The sequence below is a fragment of the Melanostigma gelatinosum genome (genome assembly GCF_949748355.1).
Source record: "Melanostigma gelatinosum genome assembly, chromosome: 19".
Lineage (NCBI taxonomy): Eukaryota > Metazoa > Chordata > Actinopteri > Perciformes > Zoarcidae > Melanostigma > Melanostigma gelatinosum.
The window spans coordinates 22,702,121-22,721,092 of record NC_136652.1 but is presented as its reverse complement, the minus strand read 5'-3'; the positions used below and the strand labels follow the sequence as shown (position 1 = coordinate 22,721,092).

General features: G+C 45.6%; 1 protein-coding gene across 2 annotated transcripts in view; it reads right to left on the bottom strand.

Moving 5' to 3' along the window:
- Positions 1-2,780: 2,780 nt before the first annotated feature.
- Positions 2,781-18,972, bottom strand: part of cdc42bpb (CDC42 binding protein kinase beta (DMPK-like)) — a 53,868-nt gene continuing 37,676 nt past the window's right edge. For both annotated transcript variants that reach the window (XM_079290771.1, XM_079290772.1), the window contains 9 exons: positions 18,665-18,906; positions 18,231-18,585; positions 18,048-18,145; positions 17,879-17,963; positions 17,687-17,804; positions 17,491-17,608; positions 8,957-9,065; positions 8,719-8,774; positions 2,781-3,461 (listed from right to left, as the gene is read on the bottom strand). In XM_079290771.1, the coding sequence (XP_079146897.1) occupies positions 3,339-3,461; positions 8,719-8,774; positions 8,957-9,065; positions 17,491-17,608; positions 17,687-17,804; positions 17,879-17,963; positions 18,048-18,145; positions 18,231-18,585; positions 18,665-18,906 (1,304 nt within the window). In that variant the 3' untranslated portion in view covers positions 2,781-3,338. The remainder of the gene's footprint in view (positions 3,462-8,718; positions 8,775-8,956; positions 9,066-17,490; positions 17,609-17,686; positions 17,805-17,878; positions 17,964-18,047; positions 18,146-18,230; positions 18,586-18,664; positions 18,907-18,972) is intronic.

Genomic DNA, 18,972 nt, shown 5'->3' with positions numbered 1-18,972 from the left:
GTATGGTATTTTATTTAAAGTCACAGTATAGTATTTTATTTAAAGTCACAGTATGGTATTTTATTTAAAGTCATAGTATAGTATTTTATTTAAAGTCACAGTATAGTATTTTATTTAAAGTCACAGTGTAGTATTTTATTTAAAGTCACAGTATAGTATTTTTTTTAAAGTCACAGTATAGTATTTTATTTAAAGTCACAGTATAGTATAGTATTTAAAGTCACAGTATAGTATTTTATTTAAAGTCACAGTATAGTATTTTTTTTAGTCACAGTGTAGTATTTTATTTAAAGTCACAGTATAGTATTTTTTTTAAAGTCATAGTATAGTATTTTATTTAAAGTCATAGTATAGTATTTTATTTAAAGTCACAGTATAGTATTTTTTTTAAAGTCATAGTATAGTATTTTATTTAAAGTCACAGTATAGTATTTTTTTTAAAGTCATAGTATAGTATTTTATTTAAAGTCACAGTATAGTATAGTATTTAAAGTTATAGTATTTTATTTAAAGTCACAGTATAGTGTTTTATTTAAAGTCACAGTGTAGTATTTTATTTAAAGTCACAGCATAGTATTTTATTTAAAGTCACAGTGTAGTATTTTATTTAAAGTCAGTGTAGTATTTTATTTAAAGTCAGTGTAGTATTTTATTTAAAGTCATAGTATAGTATTTTATTTAAAGTCATAGGATAGTATTTTATTTAAAGTCATAGTATAGTATTTTATTTAAAGTCATAGTATAGTATTTTTTTTAAAGTCACAGTATAGTATTTTATTTAAAGTCACAGTGTAGTATTTTATTTAAAGTCAGAGTATAGTATAGTATTTAAAGTTATAGTATTTTATTTAAAGTCACAGTATAGTATTTTATTTAAAGTCATAGTATAGGATCGTATTTAAAGTTATAGTATAGTATTTAAAGTCATAGTACAGTATTTTTTTTAAAGTCACAGCATAGTATTTTATTTTAAGTCACAGTACAGTATTTTATTTAAAGTCACAGTATCGTATTTTATTTAAAGTCACAGTATAGTATTTTATTTAAAGTCACAGTATAGTATTTTATTTAAAGTCATCGAATTGTATTTTTTTAAAGTCACAGTATAGTATTTTATTTAAAGTCACAGTATGGTATTTTATTTAAAGTCACAGTATAGTATTTTATTTAAAGTCACAGTATAGTATAGTATTTAAAGTCATCGAATTGTATTTTTTTTAAAGTCACAGTATAGTATTTTATTTAAAGTCACAGTATAGTATTTTATTTAAAGTCACAGTATGGTATTTTATTTAAAGTCACAGTATAGTATTTTATTTAAAGTCACAGTATGGTATTTTATTTAAAGTCATAGTATAGTATTTTATTTAAAGTCACAGTATAGTATTTTATTTAAAGTCACAGTGTAGTATTTTATTTAAAGTCACAGTATAGTATTTTTTTTAAAGTCACAGTATAGTATTTTATTTAAAGTCACAGTATAGTATAGTATTTAAAGTCACAGTATAGTATTTTATTTAAAGTCACAGTATAGTATTTTTTTTAGTCACAGTATAGTATTTTATTTAAAGTCACAGTCTGTATAGTATAGTATTTAAAGTCAAAGTATAGTATTTTATTTAAAGTCACAGTATAGTATAGTATTTAAAGTCAAAGTATAGTATTTTATTTAAAGTCACAGTATAGTATTTTATTTAAAGTCACAGTATCGTATTTTATTTAAAGTCACAGTATAGTATTTTATTTAAAGTCAGAGTATTTTATTTAAAGTCACAGTGTAGTATTTTATTTAAAGTCACAGTATAGTATCTGCAACATATCACGTTACCATAAAACAATAAATATGATGTATAGGGGCAGCCGTGGCTCACTGGGTAGAGAGGGTCGTCCGGCAACCGCAAGGTCGGCGGTTCGATCTTTGGCTGCTACGTGTCCTGTGCCGAAGTGTCCCTGAGCAAGACACTGAACCCCTAACTGCTCCCCGGGCGCTTCTCAGCTGCCCACTGCTCCCTATAAGATAGGGATGGGTTCAATGCAGAGGACAAATTTCGTATATGTGTAAATGTATGCGACAATAAACGTAAAACTTAAACTATAATTGTGTGTATTTATTGTATACTTTGTACTCCCTGATGTGAACGTCTTCAGGCTCTTTCCTCTCAAGATGAGATTAACTTCATATCATCTATTTACTCGTGTTTGTCAAAACAGCTTCAAATACAATATCAAATATTTGATGAATAAATAATCATCTTCTGATTTCATGTTTATTTTTTGTTCCATCTTTAACCCTTAATGTTTCTGATTCAATGTATTATGACAGGCTGAACACACTGAGCCGTCCTCTTTGTTTACGTCTCCATGCTTCCACTGGTTACCCCGTGTTTAACGTCACATTGCAATGATTTGTGGGTAATTCCCTTAGGCTAAGTCAGCACAATACTGACTTAGGGAAAGGGTTCATAAAGGGCTCAACATGTCTGCCAGAGACTCAAACACTTGTTGATGTGACAGACAGCCCTAAACCCCCACGGACTTCATGCGAGCGCGCCTCAAAGTCCGTGAGTCCGTGAGGGGGGTCATTGGGATTTGGCCAGTAACTGACCCATTTCATGAAGTCTTCTGCTTTCTAATTGGCTCTGCTGTCTCTTCTCCCATCCGGATGCTCTGATTGGCTGCCTGTGGGCGTGTAATAAAGACCATGATGTCACAGTGACCTCATCATGTTCTATTCATGTTTGGTTATTATAAATAAAGTTTGTTGAACAATAAACCAACAGTGACTCTTCAGATACTTTTATTGAGTTTCTGTTCCATAATTACAAAGATTCTTTAACTGGTGAAACAAAGCAGTAGTGTCCCCCACCCCCCCTCAGAGGGCGGGGTCGCAACAGGAAACAGGTGCAACAGGAAAGATCATCACTGACACAAAATCAAAGATTATTTTTCTCCTAAAACAACAATATTGATGATGTGCAATTTAACAAAAGTTTAAAAATGAATTCATACAGTGTTTTTTCATCAGAGTGAGACCTCCGTCATCGTTAGCTCGGCGGCTAACGTCCTGCTAAAGCTTAACAACTTATTTAATAGAGAAGAAGATGAGGCGATTGGACCCTCAGAGCCAATCAGATTAAGGGTCACACACAGCAGCCATCAGCAGGGTTAAAACCAGGGGGCGGGGCTTCCCAGCAGGTAAAATCCAACAAAAATAAAAGCAGCTGGAAGCTCGGACTCACCCCGCCACAATAAAATCTAAACTCAGTCTGCAGACCGATTGGTTCATAAAACCCCTCCTCCCTCACGTACAGGGGGCGGGGTCACGCGGAGGCGGCGCCTCAGGGATCCATCTCCAAACCGTCCAATGTGAGCTGGCTGCGGTGGGGGGAGTTAGGACTCGGGGGGCTGCTGGGGTTAGAGCTGTTAGAGGGAGTCGAGTGTTTGGTGGAGTCCGAGTCCGGCTGGGGAGAGAGAGAGAGGGGGGGAGAGGGAGAGAGAGCGAGCGACGGGTAGAGAGCGAGGGGTATAGAGCGAGAGAGCGAGGGGTAGAGAGCGAGAGAGCGAGGGGTATAGAGCGAGAGAGCGACGGGTAGAGAGCGAGAGAGCGACGGGTAGAGAGCGAGAGAGCGAGGGGTATAGAGCGAGAGAGCGAGGGGTAGAGAGCGAGAGAGCGACGGGTATAGAGCGAGAGAGAGCGAGGGGTATAGAGCGAGAGAGCGAGGGGTAGAGAGCGAGAGAGCGACGGGTAGAGAGCGAGAGAGCGACGGGTAGAGAGCGAGAGAGCGACGGGTAGAAAGCGAGAGAGCGACGGGTAGAAAGCGAGAGACGGGTAGAGAGAGAGAGCGACGGGTAGAAAGCGAGAGACGGGTAGAGAGAGAGCGACGGGTAGAGAGAGATTGAGAGCGACGGGTAGAGAGCGAGAGCGACGGGTAGAGAGCGACGGGTAGAGAGAGAGCGACGGGTAGAGAGAGCAACGGGTAGAGAGAGAGAGCGACGGGTAGAGAGAGCAACGGGTAGAGAGAGAGAGCGACGGGTAGAGAGAGAGAGCGACGGGTAGAGAGAGAAAGCGACGGGTAGAGAGAGAAAGCGACGGGTAGAGAGAGAGAGCGACGGGTAGAGAGAGAGCGCAACGGGTAGAGAGCGACGGGTAGAGAGCGAGAGAGCGACGGGTAGAGAGCGAGAGAGCGACGGGTAGCGAGCGAGAGAGCGACAGGTAGAGAGCGAGGGGTAGTGAGAGAGAGAGATGGGTAGCGAGCGACGGGTAGCGAGAGAGAGAGCGACGGGTAGAGAGAGAGAGACGGGTAGAGAGCGAGAGACGGGTAGAGAGCGAGAGAGCGACGGGTAGAGAGCGAGGGGTAGTGAGAGAGAGAGGCGGGTAGAGAGCGACGGGTAGAGAGAGAGAGACGGGTAGAGAGCGAGAGACGGGTAGAGAGCGAGAGAGCGACGGGTAGAGAGAGAGCGAGAGCGACGGGTAGAGAGCGACGGGTAGAGAGCGACGGGTAGAGAGCGACGGGTAGAGAGAGAGAGCGACGGGTAGAGAGAAAGAGCGACGGGTAGAGAGAAAGAGCGACGGGTAGAGAGAAAGAACGACGGGTAGAGAGAGAGCGACGGGTAGAGAGAGCGCGACGGGTAGAGAGCGACGGGTAGAGAGCGAGAGAGCGACGGGTAGAGAGCGAGAGAGCGATGGGTAGAGAGCGACGGGTAGAGAGCGAGGGGTAGAGAGCGAGGGGTAGCGAGAGAGAGAGAGATGGTTAGAGAGACGGGTAGAGAGCGGGTAGAGAGAGCGACGGGTAGAGAGAGCGACGGGTAGCGAGAGAGAGAGCAACGGGTAGAGAGAGAGAGACGGGTAGAGAGCGAGAGAGCGACGGGTAGATAGAGAGAGAGAGACGGGTAGAGAGAGAGACGGGTAGAGAGAGAGACACGGGTAGAGAGAGAGAGAGAGAGACGGGTAGAGAGAGAGACGGGTCGAGAGAGCGAGCGAGAGATGGGTAGAGAGAGCGAGAGAGAAACAGGTAGAGAGAGATAGAGAGACACGGGTAGAGAGAGATAGAGAGACACGGGTAGAGAGAGAGCGACGGGTAGAGAGAGAGCGACAGGTAGAGAGAGAGAGAGCGCGATGGGTAGAGAGCGAGAGAGCAACGGGTAGAGAGAGAGAGAGCGACGGGTAGAGAGAGAGAGACGGGTAGAGAGAGAGAGAGACGGGTAGAGAGAGAGACGGGTAGAGAGAGAGACGGGTAGAGAGAGAGACGGGTAGAGAGAGAGACACGGGTAGAGAGAGAGACGGGTAGAGAGAGCGAGAGAGAGACGGGTAGAGAGAGAGAGAGACGGGTAGAGAGAGAGACGGGTAGAGAGAGAGACGGGTAGAGAGAGAGACGGGTAGAGAGAGAGACGGGTAGAGAGAGAGACACGGGTAGAGAGAGAGACGGGTAGAGAGAGCGAGAGAGAGACGGGTAGAGAGAGCGAGAGAGACGGGTAGAGAGAGCGACGGGTAGAGAGAGAGCGACAGGTAGAGAGAGAGAGCGCGACGGGTAGAGAGAGAGAGAGAGACACGGGTAGAGAGAGAGAGACGGGTAGAGAGAGAGAGACGGGTAGAGAGAGCGAGAGATGGGTAGCGAGAGCGAGAGAGAGACGGGTAGAGAGAGAGCGACGGGTAGAGAGAGAGCGACAGGTAGAGAGAGAGCGACAGGTAGAGAGCGAGAGAGCGACGGGTAGAGAGCGAGAGAGCGACGGGTAGAGAGAGAGCGACAGGTAGAGAGCGAGCGACAGGTAGAGAGCGAGAGAGCGACAGGTAGAGAGAGAGCGACAGGTAGAGAGAGAGCGACAGGTAGAGAGCGAGAGAGCGACGGGTAGAGAGCGAGAGAGCGACGGGTAGAGAGCGAGAGAGCGACGGGTAGAGAGCGAGAGAGCGACAGGTAGAGAGAGAGCGACAGGTAGAGAGCGAGAGAGCGACGGGTAGAGAGCGAGAGAGCGACAGGTAGAGAGAGAGCGACAGGTAGAGAGAGAGCGACAGGTAGAGAGCGAGAGAGCGACGGGTAGAGAGAGAGAGACGGGTAGAGCGAGAGAGCGACGGGTAGAGAGAGAGAGAGACAGGTAGAGAGAGAGCGACAGGTAGAGAGAGAGCGACAGGTAGAGAGAGAGCGACGGGTAGAGAGAGATTGAGAGCGACGGGTAGAGAGCGAGAGCGACGGGTAGAGAGCGACGGGTAGAGAGAGAGCGACGGGTAGAGAGAGCAACGGGTAGAGAGAGAGAGCGACGGGTAGAGAGAGCAACGGGTAGAGAGAGAGAGCGACGGGTAGAGAGAGAGAGCGACGGGTAGAGAGAGAAAGCGACGGGTAGAGAGAGAAAGCGACGGGTAGAGAGAGAGAGCGACGGGTAGAGAGAGAGCGCAACGGGTAGAGAGCGACGGGTAGAGAGCGAGAGAGCGACGGGTAGAGAGCGAGAGAGCGACGGGTAGCGAGCGAGAGAGCGACAGGTAGAGAGCGAGGGGTAGTGAGAGAGAGAGATGGGTAGCGAGCGACGGGTAGCGAGAGAGAGAGCGACGGGTAGAGAGAGAGAGACGGGTAGAGAGCGAGAGACGGGTAGAGAGCGAGAGAGCGACGGGTAGAGAGCGAGGGGTAGTGAGAGAGAGAGGCGGGTAGAGAGCGACGGGTAGAGAGCGACGGGTAGAGAGAGAGAGCGACGGGTAGAGAGAAAGAGCGACGGGTAGAGAGAAAGAGCGACGGGTAGAGAGAAAGAACGACGGGTAGAGAGAGAGCGACGGGTAGAGAGAGCGCGACGGGTAGAGAGCGACGGGTAGAGAGCGAGAGAGCGACGGGTAGAGAGCGAGAGAGCGACGGGTAGAGAGCGAGAGAGCGACGGGTAGAGAGCGACGGGTAGAGAGCGAGGGGTAGAGAGCGAGGGGTAGCGAGAGAGAGAGAGATGGTTAGAGAGACGGGTAGAGAGCGGGTAGAGAGAGCGACGGGTAGAGAGAGCGACGGGTAGCGAGAGAGAGAGCAACGGGTAGAGAGAGAGAGACGGGTAGAGAGCGAGAGAGCGACGGGTAGATAGAGAGAGAGAGACGGGTAGAGAGAGAGACGGGTAGAGAGAGAGAGAGACACGGGTAGAGAGAGAGAGAGAGACGGGTAGAGAGAGAGACGGGTCGAGAGAGCGAGCGAGAGATGGGTAGAGAGAGCGAGAGAGAAACAGGTAGAGAGAGATAGAGAGACACGGGTAGAGAGAGATAGAGAGACACGGGTAGAGAGAGAGCGACGGGTAGAGAGAGAGCGACAGGTAGAGAGAGAGAGCGCGATGGGTAGAGAGCGAGAGAGCAACGGGTAGAGAGAGAGAGAGCGACGGGTAGAGAGAGAGAGACGGGTAGAGAGAGAGAGAGACGGGTAGAGAGAGAGACGGGTAGAGAGAGAGACGGGTAGAGAGAGAGACACGGGTAGAGAGAGAGACGGGTAGAGAGAGCGAGAGAGAGACGGGTAGAGAGAGAGAGAGACGGGTAGAGAGAGAGAGAGACGGGTAGAGAGAGAGACGGGTAGAGAGAGAGACGGGTAGAGAGAGAGACGGGTAGAGAGAGAGACACGGGTAGAGAGAGAGACGGGTAGAGAGAGCGAGAGAGAGACGGGTAGAGAGAGCGAGAGAGACGGGTAGAGAGAGCGACGGGTAGAGAGAGAGCGACAGGTAGAGAGAGAGAGCGCGACGGGTAGAGAGAGAGAGAGAGACACGGGTAGAGAGAGAGAGACGGGTAGAGAGAGAGACGGGTAGAGAGAGCGAGAGATGGGTAGCGAGAGCGAGAGAGAGACGGGTAGAGAGAGAGCGACGGGTAGAGAGAGAGCGACAGGTAGAGAGAGAGCGACAGGTAGAGAGCGAGAGAGCGACGGGTAGAGAGCGAGAGAGCGACGGGTAGAGAGAGAGCGACAGGTAGAGAGCGAGTGACAGGTAGAGAGCGAGAGAGCGACAGGTAGAGAGAGAGCGACAGGTAGAGAGAGAGCGACAGGTAGAGAGCGAGAGAGCGACGGGTAGAGAGCGAGAGAGCGACGGGTAGAGAGCGAGAGAGCGACGGGTAGAGAGCGAGAGAGCGACAGGTAGAGAGAGAGCGACAGGTAGAGAGAGAGCGACAGGTAGAGAGAGAGCGACAGGTAGAGAGCGAGAGAGCGACGGGTAGAGAGCGAGAGAGCGACGGGTAGAGAGCGAGAGAGCGACAGGTAGAGAGAGCGACAGGTAGAGAGAGAGCGACAGGTAGAGAGCGAGAGAGCGACGGGTAGAGCGAGAGAGCGACGGGTAGAGAGAGAGAGCGACGGGTAGAGAGAGAGAGACGGGTAGAGCGAGAGAGAGACGGGTAGAGAGAGAGCGACAGGTAGAGAGAGAGCGACAGGTAGAGAGAGAGCGACAGGTAGAGAGAGAGAGCGCGATGGGTAGAGAGCAAGAGAGCGACGGGTAGAGAGCGAGAGAGCGACGGGTAGAGAGAGAGACGGGTAGAGCGAGAGAGAGACGGGTAGAGCGAGAGAGAGACGGGTAGAGAGCGACGGGTAGAGAGAGAGAGACGGGTAGAGAGAGAGACGGGTAGAGAGCGAGAGAGCGACGGGTAGAGCGACAGAGACATGTAAAGTGTGTTAAACTTTGTCCTTGTTTTGTAGTTCTGATATCTAACTCAGTGTTGATGGTAAATGTAGTCCATTCTGACCCACAGAAGAACTACAGGTTGGTATTACAGAATGTGTATGTGTGTGTTACCTCCAGGTCCTGGTCCGGTTCAGAGATGCTTCGAGATGAAGATCCTCCTCCAAAATCTGAACCAATTGAAACAGATTAAATGACATCACATCTCAGTGATTGTCTCTTTTTGTGTGTATTTTTTGCACGTCAAAATAAATAAAAATATATAATGATGTGCAAAAAATACCTGAAAATTCAGACACCTGTACAGGTGTCTATGTGTGTACAGCGTGTGTGTGTACAGTTGTGTGTGTACCTGAGGCTGTGCGTGTGATGTGTGTCTTGCTCCTCTGTTGCCGGGAGATACTCGACAGTGGGCGGGGCTTATCTTTAACTGGGTCATCCTGAGAGGAATGCATCACACTCTATACACACACACACACACACACACACACACACACACACACACACACACACACACACACACACACACACACACACACACACACACACACACACACAGATATAACTAAGGTTCTATGAATCCTGGATGACTGATAGAGCCGGCCCCGAGGAACTCTCAAGTTGTTCAGATGGGCTTCTGCAGCAAGGACTCATGGAAGATGTAGTTTCTGGCATCAGGACTTTATAGACTACAGTTCACCACACTGTTACTGATTCAGCACCAGGTGAGTGAAGTGGTGAGAAAAGACAAGAAGCGGTGTGAGAGGACAGGAAGTGGAGTAAAAGGACAGTATGTGGTGTGAAAGGAAAGGAAGTGGAATGAAAGGATAGAAAATGGAGAGAAAAGACAGAAAGCGGTGAGAAAAGACAGGACGTTAGAGCCATATTTTTAGTTCAGTGCGCTTTGTTGCCACTGATAATAATAATAATAATAATATAATCCATCGTGCTTAATCATATTCTTCTGGACGAAAGTACAAAAGTTTGCCGCGCTTCTCCTCACACAGCGTTGTTGCGGCCTGATCGGGGATCGTGTGCCATCGATCTTCTAGACATTCACCCAGCGGAGCAAAATTTCTCCATTCACTTGAATGGGGTTTCAACGTGACGAGAGCTAAAAAAACACTAACATTTGGGCCGATATTGCCGAGCCCTACTTTAACGTAGAAACATGAGTCAAAGTTTAAAACGTAGACAAAACGCTGGACGTTATTGAGCCAAATGGACATTTTGATAGCTAGCTCAGTTTTCATGAAGTCAACGTTTAAGTTTCAGGAACATTTTGGGCTCGTTAAGAGCTAGAGTGATGACATCACTGTCAGAGTGGAGCAGGAAAATATTCTGTGAATTTTCCAAACAAAATGCTCCAGCTCCCACAGTTTTTACTCTTTATACATTTATGGCCCAAAAGCTTGGAAATGTTGTGCTGTCGCACACAACTGTCTATGAATCCAACGGACTCACACATGTGGCTCAAAGAGCCTCAGAGCGACATGAACTCCATCAGACTCCATGTTAAACCTCACCACTCATTTCTCACAGAAAGCAGCCGGTACCAGTTTTGTGTATTGCTGTGCAGCTCACATTATTAACACCACAAACATCAAAACCACATCAGCGCGTTCGACAGTCTCATCTCTCTCACGGTGTCCATACTTTGGCACTCAGACTCCTGCTAAGTTGTTAAAAGGAGGCAGGAGTTTTGTTCAAAGTCACTGATTACTGCAACGTTTCTTAATCAGTCTGTGCGTCCTCACCATGGCAACCAGTTACATGCGCACACACACACACAGGAGATGTTCAGTCAAAGGCATTGTTAGACCTCCTGTGCGTCTGTCTCCTCTCCTCTCTCGCCCACCCAGTATGTTCAGTACAGAACACGAGGTTCAGTCCAACAGTATGAATCTAAACTGCAGAACTGAGAGAAGAACTCAACACTATTCACGTTTAAAGCATCAGAAGTCTTATACAAGCAGGAATAATGTGGCGGCCTCAAACAACGCTGTGAAATGACTTGCTTTCCTCTCTTTGTACTGTATTATTAATTGTCCGTTTGTTCTTAATGACGGTTTCTAAATTGCACTTAAAGCACTTTATTATTACACAGAACAATGAAGCCGAGCGCTCTCGTATGTCTTTCAGGTGGTTCAAGTCCAAACGGTCAACTTCACAACAGACACGGGTAGAAAACAACTTAAATACTTCAGATAACTACGCGTCATGAGCATGTTTCTAACTCGTCATACTGTCTGCACTGCACATCTGGACTGAACAGGTTACTCGTTCGGGACTAAATGTGGAGACACAGGAAGATGAAACGTCCCGTTAGAAACCACATCAACCGTTACAGCAAGAACAGGTTCTAATGCCGTGTCCATTACAAGCTGCTTATTTGGATGATTGTTGCCGTCTGATAGCAGTGGGAGCTGAGTGAGAGACCAATGAGGTGAAGGAAATAGATGAAGGTGCTTCACAACATTTCTTGTTTGGTCCATTTATCACAGAGCCCAACAGCAGAGGAGCCAGCTGTTCAACAGGAAGAGGAGCATCCATTACGGAGGTCGACTTCTCCAACCTGACCGTCCCCGGCGCAGGACAGTGGACAGCAGCAGGACACACTGTATGCACAGGTCAGTGTCCAAGACAGTGAGAGCTTCACAGACGGCTGACAGCTCAGTGTTGCCGTGAACACGAGTGCATGACATGAACTTTCATTCAACACATTCTGTTGTTATTCTTACACGGACGTCTTTCCTTCAGTTCTTTGCAATAGATTGAAAGTGGGACATTTTGAACATGTTTTATCAATACGCGAGGTGTTGATGGATCTCTAAATTCCTTTTCGCCACACATGGATGGATCATCAATGGATCTGTTTAGATTATTACAGCTAAAGGAAAGATGGAGTACAGTCCGTGCCAAGTGTCATAATGCAAGCCAAAATAATTATTTCAGTGCATTTCCTTTTTCTTCACATGGAGCTTTTGTGGGAGACTGTGATCAGCAAGAAGAAAGCCACGAGTAAAAGTTATGGATGAATAAGAGACAAACCGTGTCACTTTAGTTTCCCGCTGCTGTGATCAGTCCACTTGTTTGAAGAGTTGCATTTAATAAATTAAAAGTTGCAGTTGTAACATTTCTCAGCTTCCTTTTAGAGATTTACAAAACGGTTGCAGTACATCCATGTGGGCTGTTAATCAAATTCATAGTGTGATCAGTGACTTATGAATACCCTTTATTTGACAAAACTGACAGTATTTTTCATTTCACACGAAAATAAATAGTCTAAGTTGGTTCTTGCTGAAGAGGTGAAGTCACCAGCAGGAGCAACATTTCAATCACTATTTGATGACAAGTGACAGGGTTGTTGAAGTGTTTTTGTGATAAACTCATAATTAAAGCTAAATGATGATTGTTGCTTATTCTGTCATAAATATTAGGGGTGTAACGGTTCACAAAACTCACGGTTGGGTTGGGTACGATACAGTGGAGCCACGTTTCGGTACAGTAGAAAACTATGAATGCAGAGAAATGTACTTTATTTTAAAATATATTTATTCATTACAACTAACATCATAAAGTTATTCTTTGACTTTGAACAATGATGGAACTATACCTGAGTGACTCATCTTCTGGGGTGGTTTCTTAGCAACACATCAGCATAAAAAACAAAAGCTGCTCCTTAATGTGATGTAGTATTGTTGCTTACATCTTGTGTTGTTGCTTACATCTTGTGTTGTTGCTTACATCTTGTGTTGCTGCTTACATCTTGTGTTGCTGCTTACATCTTGTGTTGTTGCTTACATCTTGTGTTGTTGCTTACATCTTGTGTTGCTGCTTACATCTTGTGTTGCTGCTTACATCTTGTGTTGCTGCTTACATCTTGTGTTGCTGCTTACATCTTGTGTTGCTGCTTACATCTTGTGTTGCTGCTTACATCTTGTGTTGCTGCTTACATCTTGTGTTGCTGCTTACATCTTGTGTTGTTGCTTACATCTTGTGTTGTTGCTTACATCTTGTGTTGTTGCTTACATCTTGTGTTGTTGCTTACATCTTGTGTTGTTGCTTACATCTTGTGTTGTTGCTTACATCTTGTGTTGTTGCTTACATCTTGTGTTGCTGCTTACATCTTGTGTTGCTGCTTACATCTTGTGTTGCTGCTTACATCTTGTGTTGCTGCTTACATCTTGTGTTGCTGCTTACATCTTGTGTTGCTGCTTACATCTTGTGTTGCTGCTTACATCTTGTGTTGCTGCTTACATCTTGTGTTGCTGCTTACATCTTGTGTTGCTGCTTACATCTTGTGTTGTTGCTTACATCTTGTGTTGTTGCTTACATCTTGTGTTGTTGCTTACATCTTGTGTTGTTGCTTACATCTTGTGTTGTTGCTTACATCTTGTGTTGTTGCTTACATCTTGTGTTGTTGCTTACATCTTGTGTTGTTGCTTACATCTTGTGTTGTTGCTTACATCTTGTGTTGTTGCTTACATCTTGTGTTGTTGCTTACATCTTGTGTTGTTGCTTACATCTTGTGTTGTTGCTTACATCTTGTGTTGTTGCTTACATCTTGTGTTGTTGCTTACATCTTGTGTTGCTGCTTACATCTTGTGTTGCTGCTTACATCTTGTGTTGCTGCTTACATCTTGTGTTGCTGCTTACATCTTGTGTTGCTGCTTACATCTTGTGTTGTTGCTTACATCTTGTGTTGTTGCTTACATCTTGTGTTGTTGCTTACATCTTGTGTTGTTGCTTACATCTTGTGTTGTTGCTTACATCTTGTGTTGTTGCTTACATCTTGTGTTGTTGCTTACATCTTGTGTTGTTGCTTACATCTTGTGTTGTTGCTTACATCTTGTGTTGTTGCTTACATCTTGTATTGTTGCTTACATCTTGTATTGTTGCTTACATCTTGTATTGTTGCTTACATCTTGTATTGTTGCTTACATCTTGTGTTGTTGCTTACATCTTGTGTTGTTGCTTACATCTTGTGTTGTTGCTTACATCTTGTGTTGTTGCTTACATCTTGTGTTGTTGCTTACATCTTGTGTTGTTGCTTACATCTTGTGTTGTTGCTTACATCTTGTGTTGTTGCTTACATCTTGTGTTGTTGCTTACATCTTGTGTTGTTGCTTACATCTTGTGTTGTTGCTTACATCTTGTGTTGTTGCTTACATCTTGTGTTGTTGCTTACATCTTGTGTTGTTGCTTACATCTTGTGTTGTTGCTTACATCTTGTGTTGTTGCTTACATCTTGTGTTGTTGCTTACATCTTGTGTTGTTGCTTACATCTTGTGTTGTTGCTTACATCTTGTGTTGTTGCTTACATCTTGTGTTGTTGCTTACATCTTGTGTTGTTGCTTACATCTTGTGTTGTTGCTTACATCTTGTGTTGTTGCTTACATCTTGTGTTGTTGCTTACATCTTGTGTTGTTGCTTACATCTTGTGTTGTTGCTTACATCTTGTGTTGTTGCTTACATCTTGTATTGTTGCTTACATCTTGTATTGCTGCTTACATCTTGTATTGTTGCTTACATCTTGTATTGTTGCTTACATCTTGTATTGTTGCTTACATCTTGTATTGTTGCTTACATCTTGTATTGTTGCTTACATCTTGTATTGTTGCTTACATCTTGTATTGTTGCTTACATCTTGTATTGTTGCTTACATCTTGTATTGTTGCTTACATCTTGTATTGTTGCTTACATCTTGTGTTGTTGCTTACATCTTGTGTTGTTGCTTACATCTTGTGTTGTTGCTTACATCTTGTGTTGTTGCTTACATCTTGTGTTGTTGCTTACATCTTGTGTTGTTGCTTACATCTTGTGTTGTTGCTTACATCTTGTGTTGTTGCTTACATCTTGTGTTGTTGCTTACATCTTGTGTTGTTGCTTACATCTTGTGTTGTTGCTTACATCTTGTGTTGTTGCTTACATCTTGTGTTGTTGCTTACATCTTGTGTTGTTGCTTACATCTTGTGTTGTTGCTTACATCTTGTGTTGTTGCTTACATCTTGTGTTGTTGCTTACATCTTGTGTTGTTGCTTACATCTTGTGTTGTTGCTTACATCTTGTGTTGTTGCTTACATCTTGTGTTGTTGCTTACATCTTGTGTTGTTGCTTACATCTTGTGTTGTTGCTTACATCTTGTGTTGTTGCTTACATCTTGTGTTGTTGCTTACATCTTGTGTTGTTGCTTACATCTTGTGTTGTTGCTTACATCTTGTGTTGTTGCTTACATCTTGTGTTGTTGCTTACATCTTGTGTTGTTGCTTACATCTTGTGTTGTTGCTTACATCTTGTATTGTTGCTTACATCTTGTATTGTTGCTTACATCTTGTATTGTTGCTTACATCTTGCAAGAGAGATTTTTCATCTCAATGGGACTACCTGGTTAAATAAAGGTTTTTAAATTTTCTTTTTTTTTATTCAAACGTATTGTTCGGTTCGTCATGCGTACCGAACGGTTCAATTCGAATACGCGCATCGTTACACCCCTAATAAATATGTATCCTATGATATGGAGAAATTCTTCAGATTTGAAGCAAAGCTTTCAGGGGCTTTACATTTGGTCATTGAGTTGCAACCCAGATATGTAGTAAATATGACATTTTACTGTACATACACTAATATCAAGTAAGACATAAAATGTAATGACCATAAACTACAAATAGACAAAAACATAAATACAGCAAAAATCTTGTGACGGGGCACAACAGCCAATGGGCTGCATCTTATTACACCAGTTCAATTAAATACAAAGTGACTTCTACTACAAAGCCTGACTGAGATTTATAATACTCCTCACCATCTGTATTCACACTCATGGTTTCCATCTGCGAGCCAGCCACACACGCACACGCAAAAGAGGCGGGTCTATGAAGCAGTTTAGCCAATGATGCTTTAATGCTGATTAAAGATATAAATGACAATCAGCGTCCTCAAATCGATTCAGCGCCGGCATTCTGGTCGATAGTAGTTCACGGAGCGTCTCTGAACTACAGACCACTACAAGCCGCCTAAGCCCCGCCTCTTCACGTTTAGAATGCCACATATAGATAGTGACATATCTGCTATATGTTATCCTTCCACAATTAATTCTAGATCACTACAGCCTGTTATGTAGATATTTATTTGTATTTATCATATTACTTTTATTTTATTTGGGGGGGGGGGTAACACCGATTTATCAGCAGCATTAACTAAGGTACCACACTTTTATCTTATTGCTCTCTTGACAGAGTTTGGACTTCCAGCAACGAGGGCTTTTCTTTCATTTCATTTTTCCAACTTGTGTGTGTTGCGTTTGTTGTAAAGCTGAATTAAAGGTGACCTGAATATAGTTCGATTGTATCGTTTCCTGTTAAAGGGAATTATGCCGGCCCTACCTAGCACATGTGCACCGGTAACACTGCCGTGTGTATATATTGAGACGTCTTCGGGCAGTAGAAGCCACACTGTCAACATTTATTGCGGAATTCTTTTGTTTTGATTACAAATCATAATTTCTAACTTTGCTAATATATTTGTATGATCTAAACCAGCGGTAGCCAACACGGTGCCACCCTGTCGCCTGCAAGGCTTGTCCTAAAAACAGCACTCGTGACCTGGAGCTCTGTCTAACATTGTAGTTGTTCTTTTTTAATTGAAACGCTGTCATTAGTGTAGATTTTAAAATGTCAATATGTCTTGTCATAAGAGAGTCGTGTACCCGGAGGCCATGACGGGCCGGCATGCAGGCTTCATTGCGCAATGCAAAGGTGACCCAGACTTCACAAGATGTCCACATCACCACTGCATCATTCAGCAGCAGGCGCTGTGTGCAGCAGGACCCGGCTCTGATCACGTGACGATACAAACAGAGGTGTGACACGTCTGACTTCCACATGTTGAAACAGATTAACAGAAATAAAAGCTGCATGTTTAAATGTGTACGTGTAGCTATACCATCATTGTGGAAATCATTCTTAATAATTATAGTGAGGAATAATTAACTGACATATGATCAGACAGTCTCTTCACACATATTTAGTTGTTGTTGTTATTATTACTTATTCAGGAAGTTTGAATCAAACAAGTAGCCCTTCTACTGCTGGTCCCCTTGAAGTAGCTCTCAGTCTAAAAAAGGTTCTCAACACATTCCTTTGATTTATGAATGGAGGTTAAATTCGTATTCTGAAGAATAATTTTTCTTTGGGAACTTTGTTATGAATGAGGATCAGCTGGAGAAGAGGTGGGACTGAGTCTCGGTGTAGAACGGGCATCGTCAGTCTGACCTCTCGTGAGACTGATGATATGTTGCTGTTAAGTTTGTTGAAAATGAAAATAAATCAATCAAATAACAGCAATGGAATCAGCGTCTGCAGATTCATCATTTGGACGGTTTAACGTGCGAGTATAGAAGAACGAAGAACAGGCCACCACACGGGAGACCACTGTAGACCAGGCAGGAGACAAGTGGTCAAGTGAAGGAGAGGAGAGCAGGGGTGAGGGAGACAGAGAGAAGCTGGCCTACCATTCCCAGAGAGGAGGTTGAGGGAGAGGAGGAGGAGGAGGAGGAAGGCTGCAGGAGGCTCTGCTGGGAAGAGGAGGAAGAGGAGGCGTCTTTCTGCAAGAAGGCGCCGGCCGACGCCGACGTCATGTGATAGACATGCTCAAAGTTGGAGGGGGGAGAGATGAGGGAGTGACGGAAGGAGGAGGGGGAGGGGGAGGGAGAGGGGGAGAGGGAGATGACATCACCAACCTGAAGATCAGGGGGGAGGAGGAAGGTGAGACCGGGGGAGGAGAGAAGAGAGGAGTCAGTGTGATGGACAGAGCTGTCGGAGGGGAGAGGAGCTGAGGGAGAACATGCCGGCAGGAGGAGACGGTGGAGCAGGGAGGAGGAGTTACCAGAGGGAGGTCCATGAGGACCTGCATGCCGTCTCCTGGTCCCATGTGGGCCACGTGGTTAAAGTTTGTGGGATTAGAAATCATCTTTGATCTGAGCTCCGGATCCCTGAGCATCTCCCTAAAACAACACACACAATAACACATTAATACACATTCATTACACACAATGATTAATACACTTGAACGAAAGAGTCACCTCCTCTGCTGAAGCCGCTCCTCCTCTGGAACCTTAAACAGGAACTTCCTCTTGCTGCGCGTTCGAACCATTAACTTCCTGCTCTGGTCCGACGTCTCCGGGATGGTAAGGTCTCCCTCTGAGGACAGACAGGTAGAGATGGCTGAGCTTCAGGACCCTGAAGGAGTGAGACAGGTCCAGGTGAGTCCTTACCTGACGAGGTGTTGCTGAAGTAGATCAGACGAGGAGGTTCTGAGCTCAGCAGGTTTAAGGTTCCTTCAACATTCAGAGGGCGGATCTGAGGACAGAGACTGTGATGTCATTGACTGCTGCTACACTGCGATTGGCCGGTTCCCAGCAGTGCCGAGCTGCGATTGGTTACCTTGCGGAGGGAGATGGTCTGGACCCACTCTGCAGTGTGAATATCGAAGACGTCGAGTCCGTATTCACTGTAGACCGTCAGGTGGGAGGAGTTGGAGCCTGGAGAGACAGACAGGTGTTGATGAATACCTAGAACCTGGTTCCACATCAGGTGACGGTCTATGAACTGGTGTAAGTAACGTACTGCATGCCAGCGGTGTGGCGGGCCACATCAGCTCCTGGGTTCTGGACCGGCGGCCCTGTCCGTCCACATAGATGCCGAGCTGGCTGAAGCAGAGCAGCGACTCGGTGGATCCCACCTCCAGGGCGTGCAGGGCGTCCAGGGGCTGCTGGGCCAGGAAGGCCAGCGACAGGTCGGCCGGGCTCACCAAGCTGATGGGGGACGACTCCCCCTGCAGGGCCAGCAGAGCGAAGCCCGAAGGATAACCCACGCACAGCCGCTCCCTCACCATGCCCAACCACTGCACCGTGCCCGGAGCCTGCACCTCCCACAGCTTCTTATGGTGGGGCTTCGCCCGGGTGATCTCGTAGCACAGAACCTGGAGGATCAGAACCACAACGTTAGAACCGCAGCGAGGTGGTTTTCACCGTCCTGGTCCCGTCCTCCAGAATCCTGACCTGACGTTTGACGGCAGCCACCAGGCAGGCGGGGCCTCCGGGTCGGAGCACCCCGGTGGTCAGAGCCTGGCAGCCTTTGGTCTCCGTCAGCTTGACGTCGAAGGCTCCCTCGGCTCCCTCCAGCGCCCCCCAGTGGTGGAGGTGAACGTGACGATTCCGACCACAGAGCAGAGCGACGATCTTCTCCTTCGGGATCAGATCGATCTGACAAACCTTCTTACTGTCTGCTGCTCGCACGATCACTGGAGGGAGAGAGAGAGACAGACAGACAGCGAGAGGTGAGACATGAATCGATTATCAACAGTCCA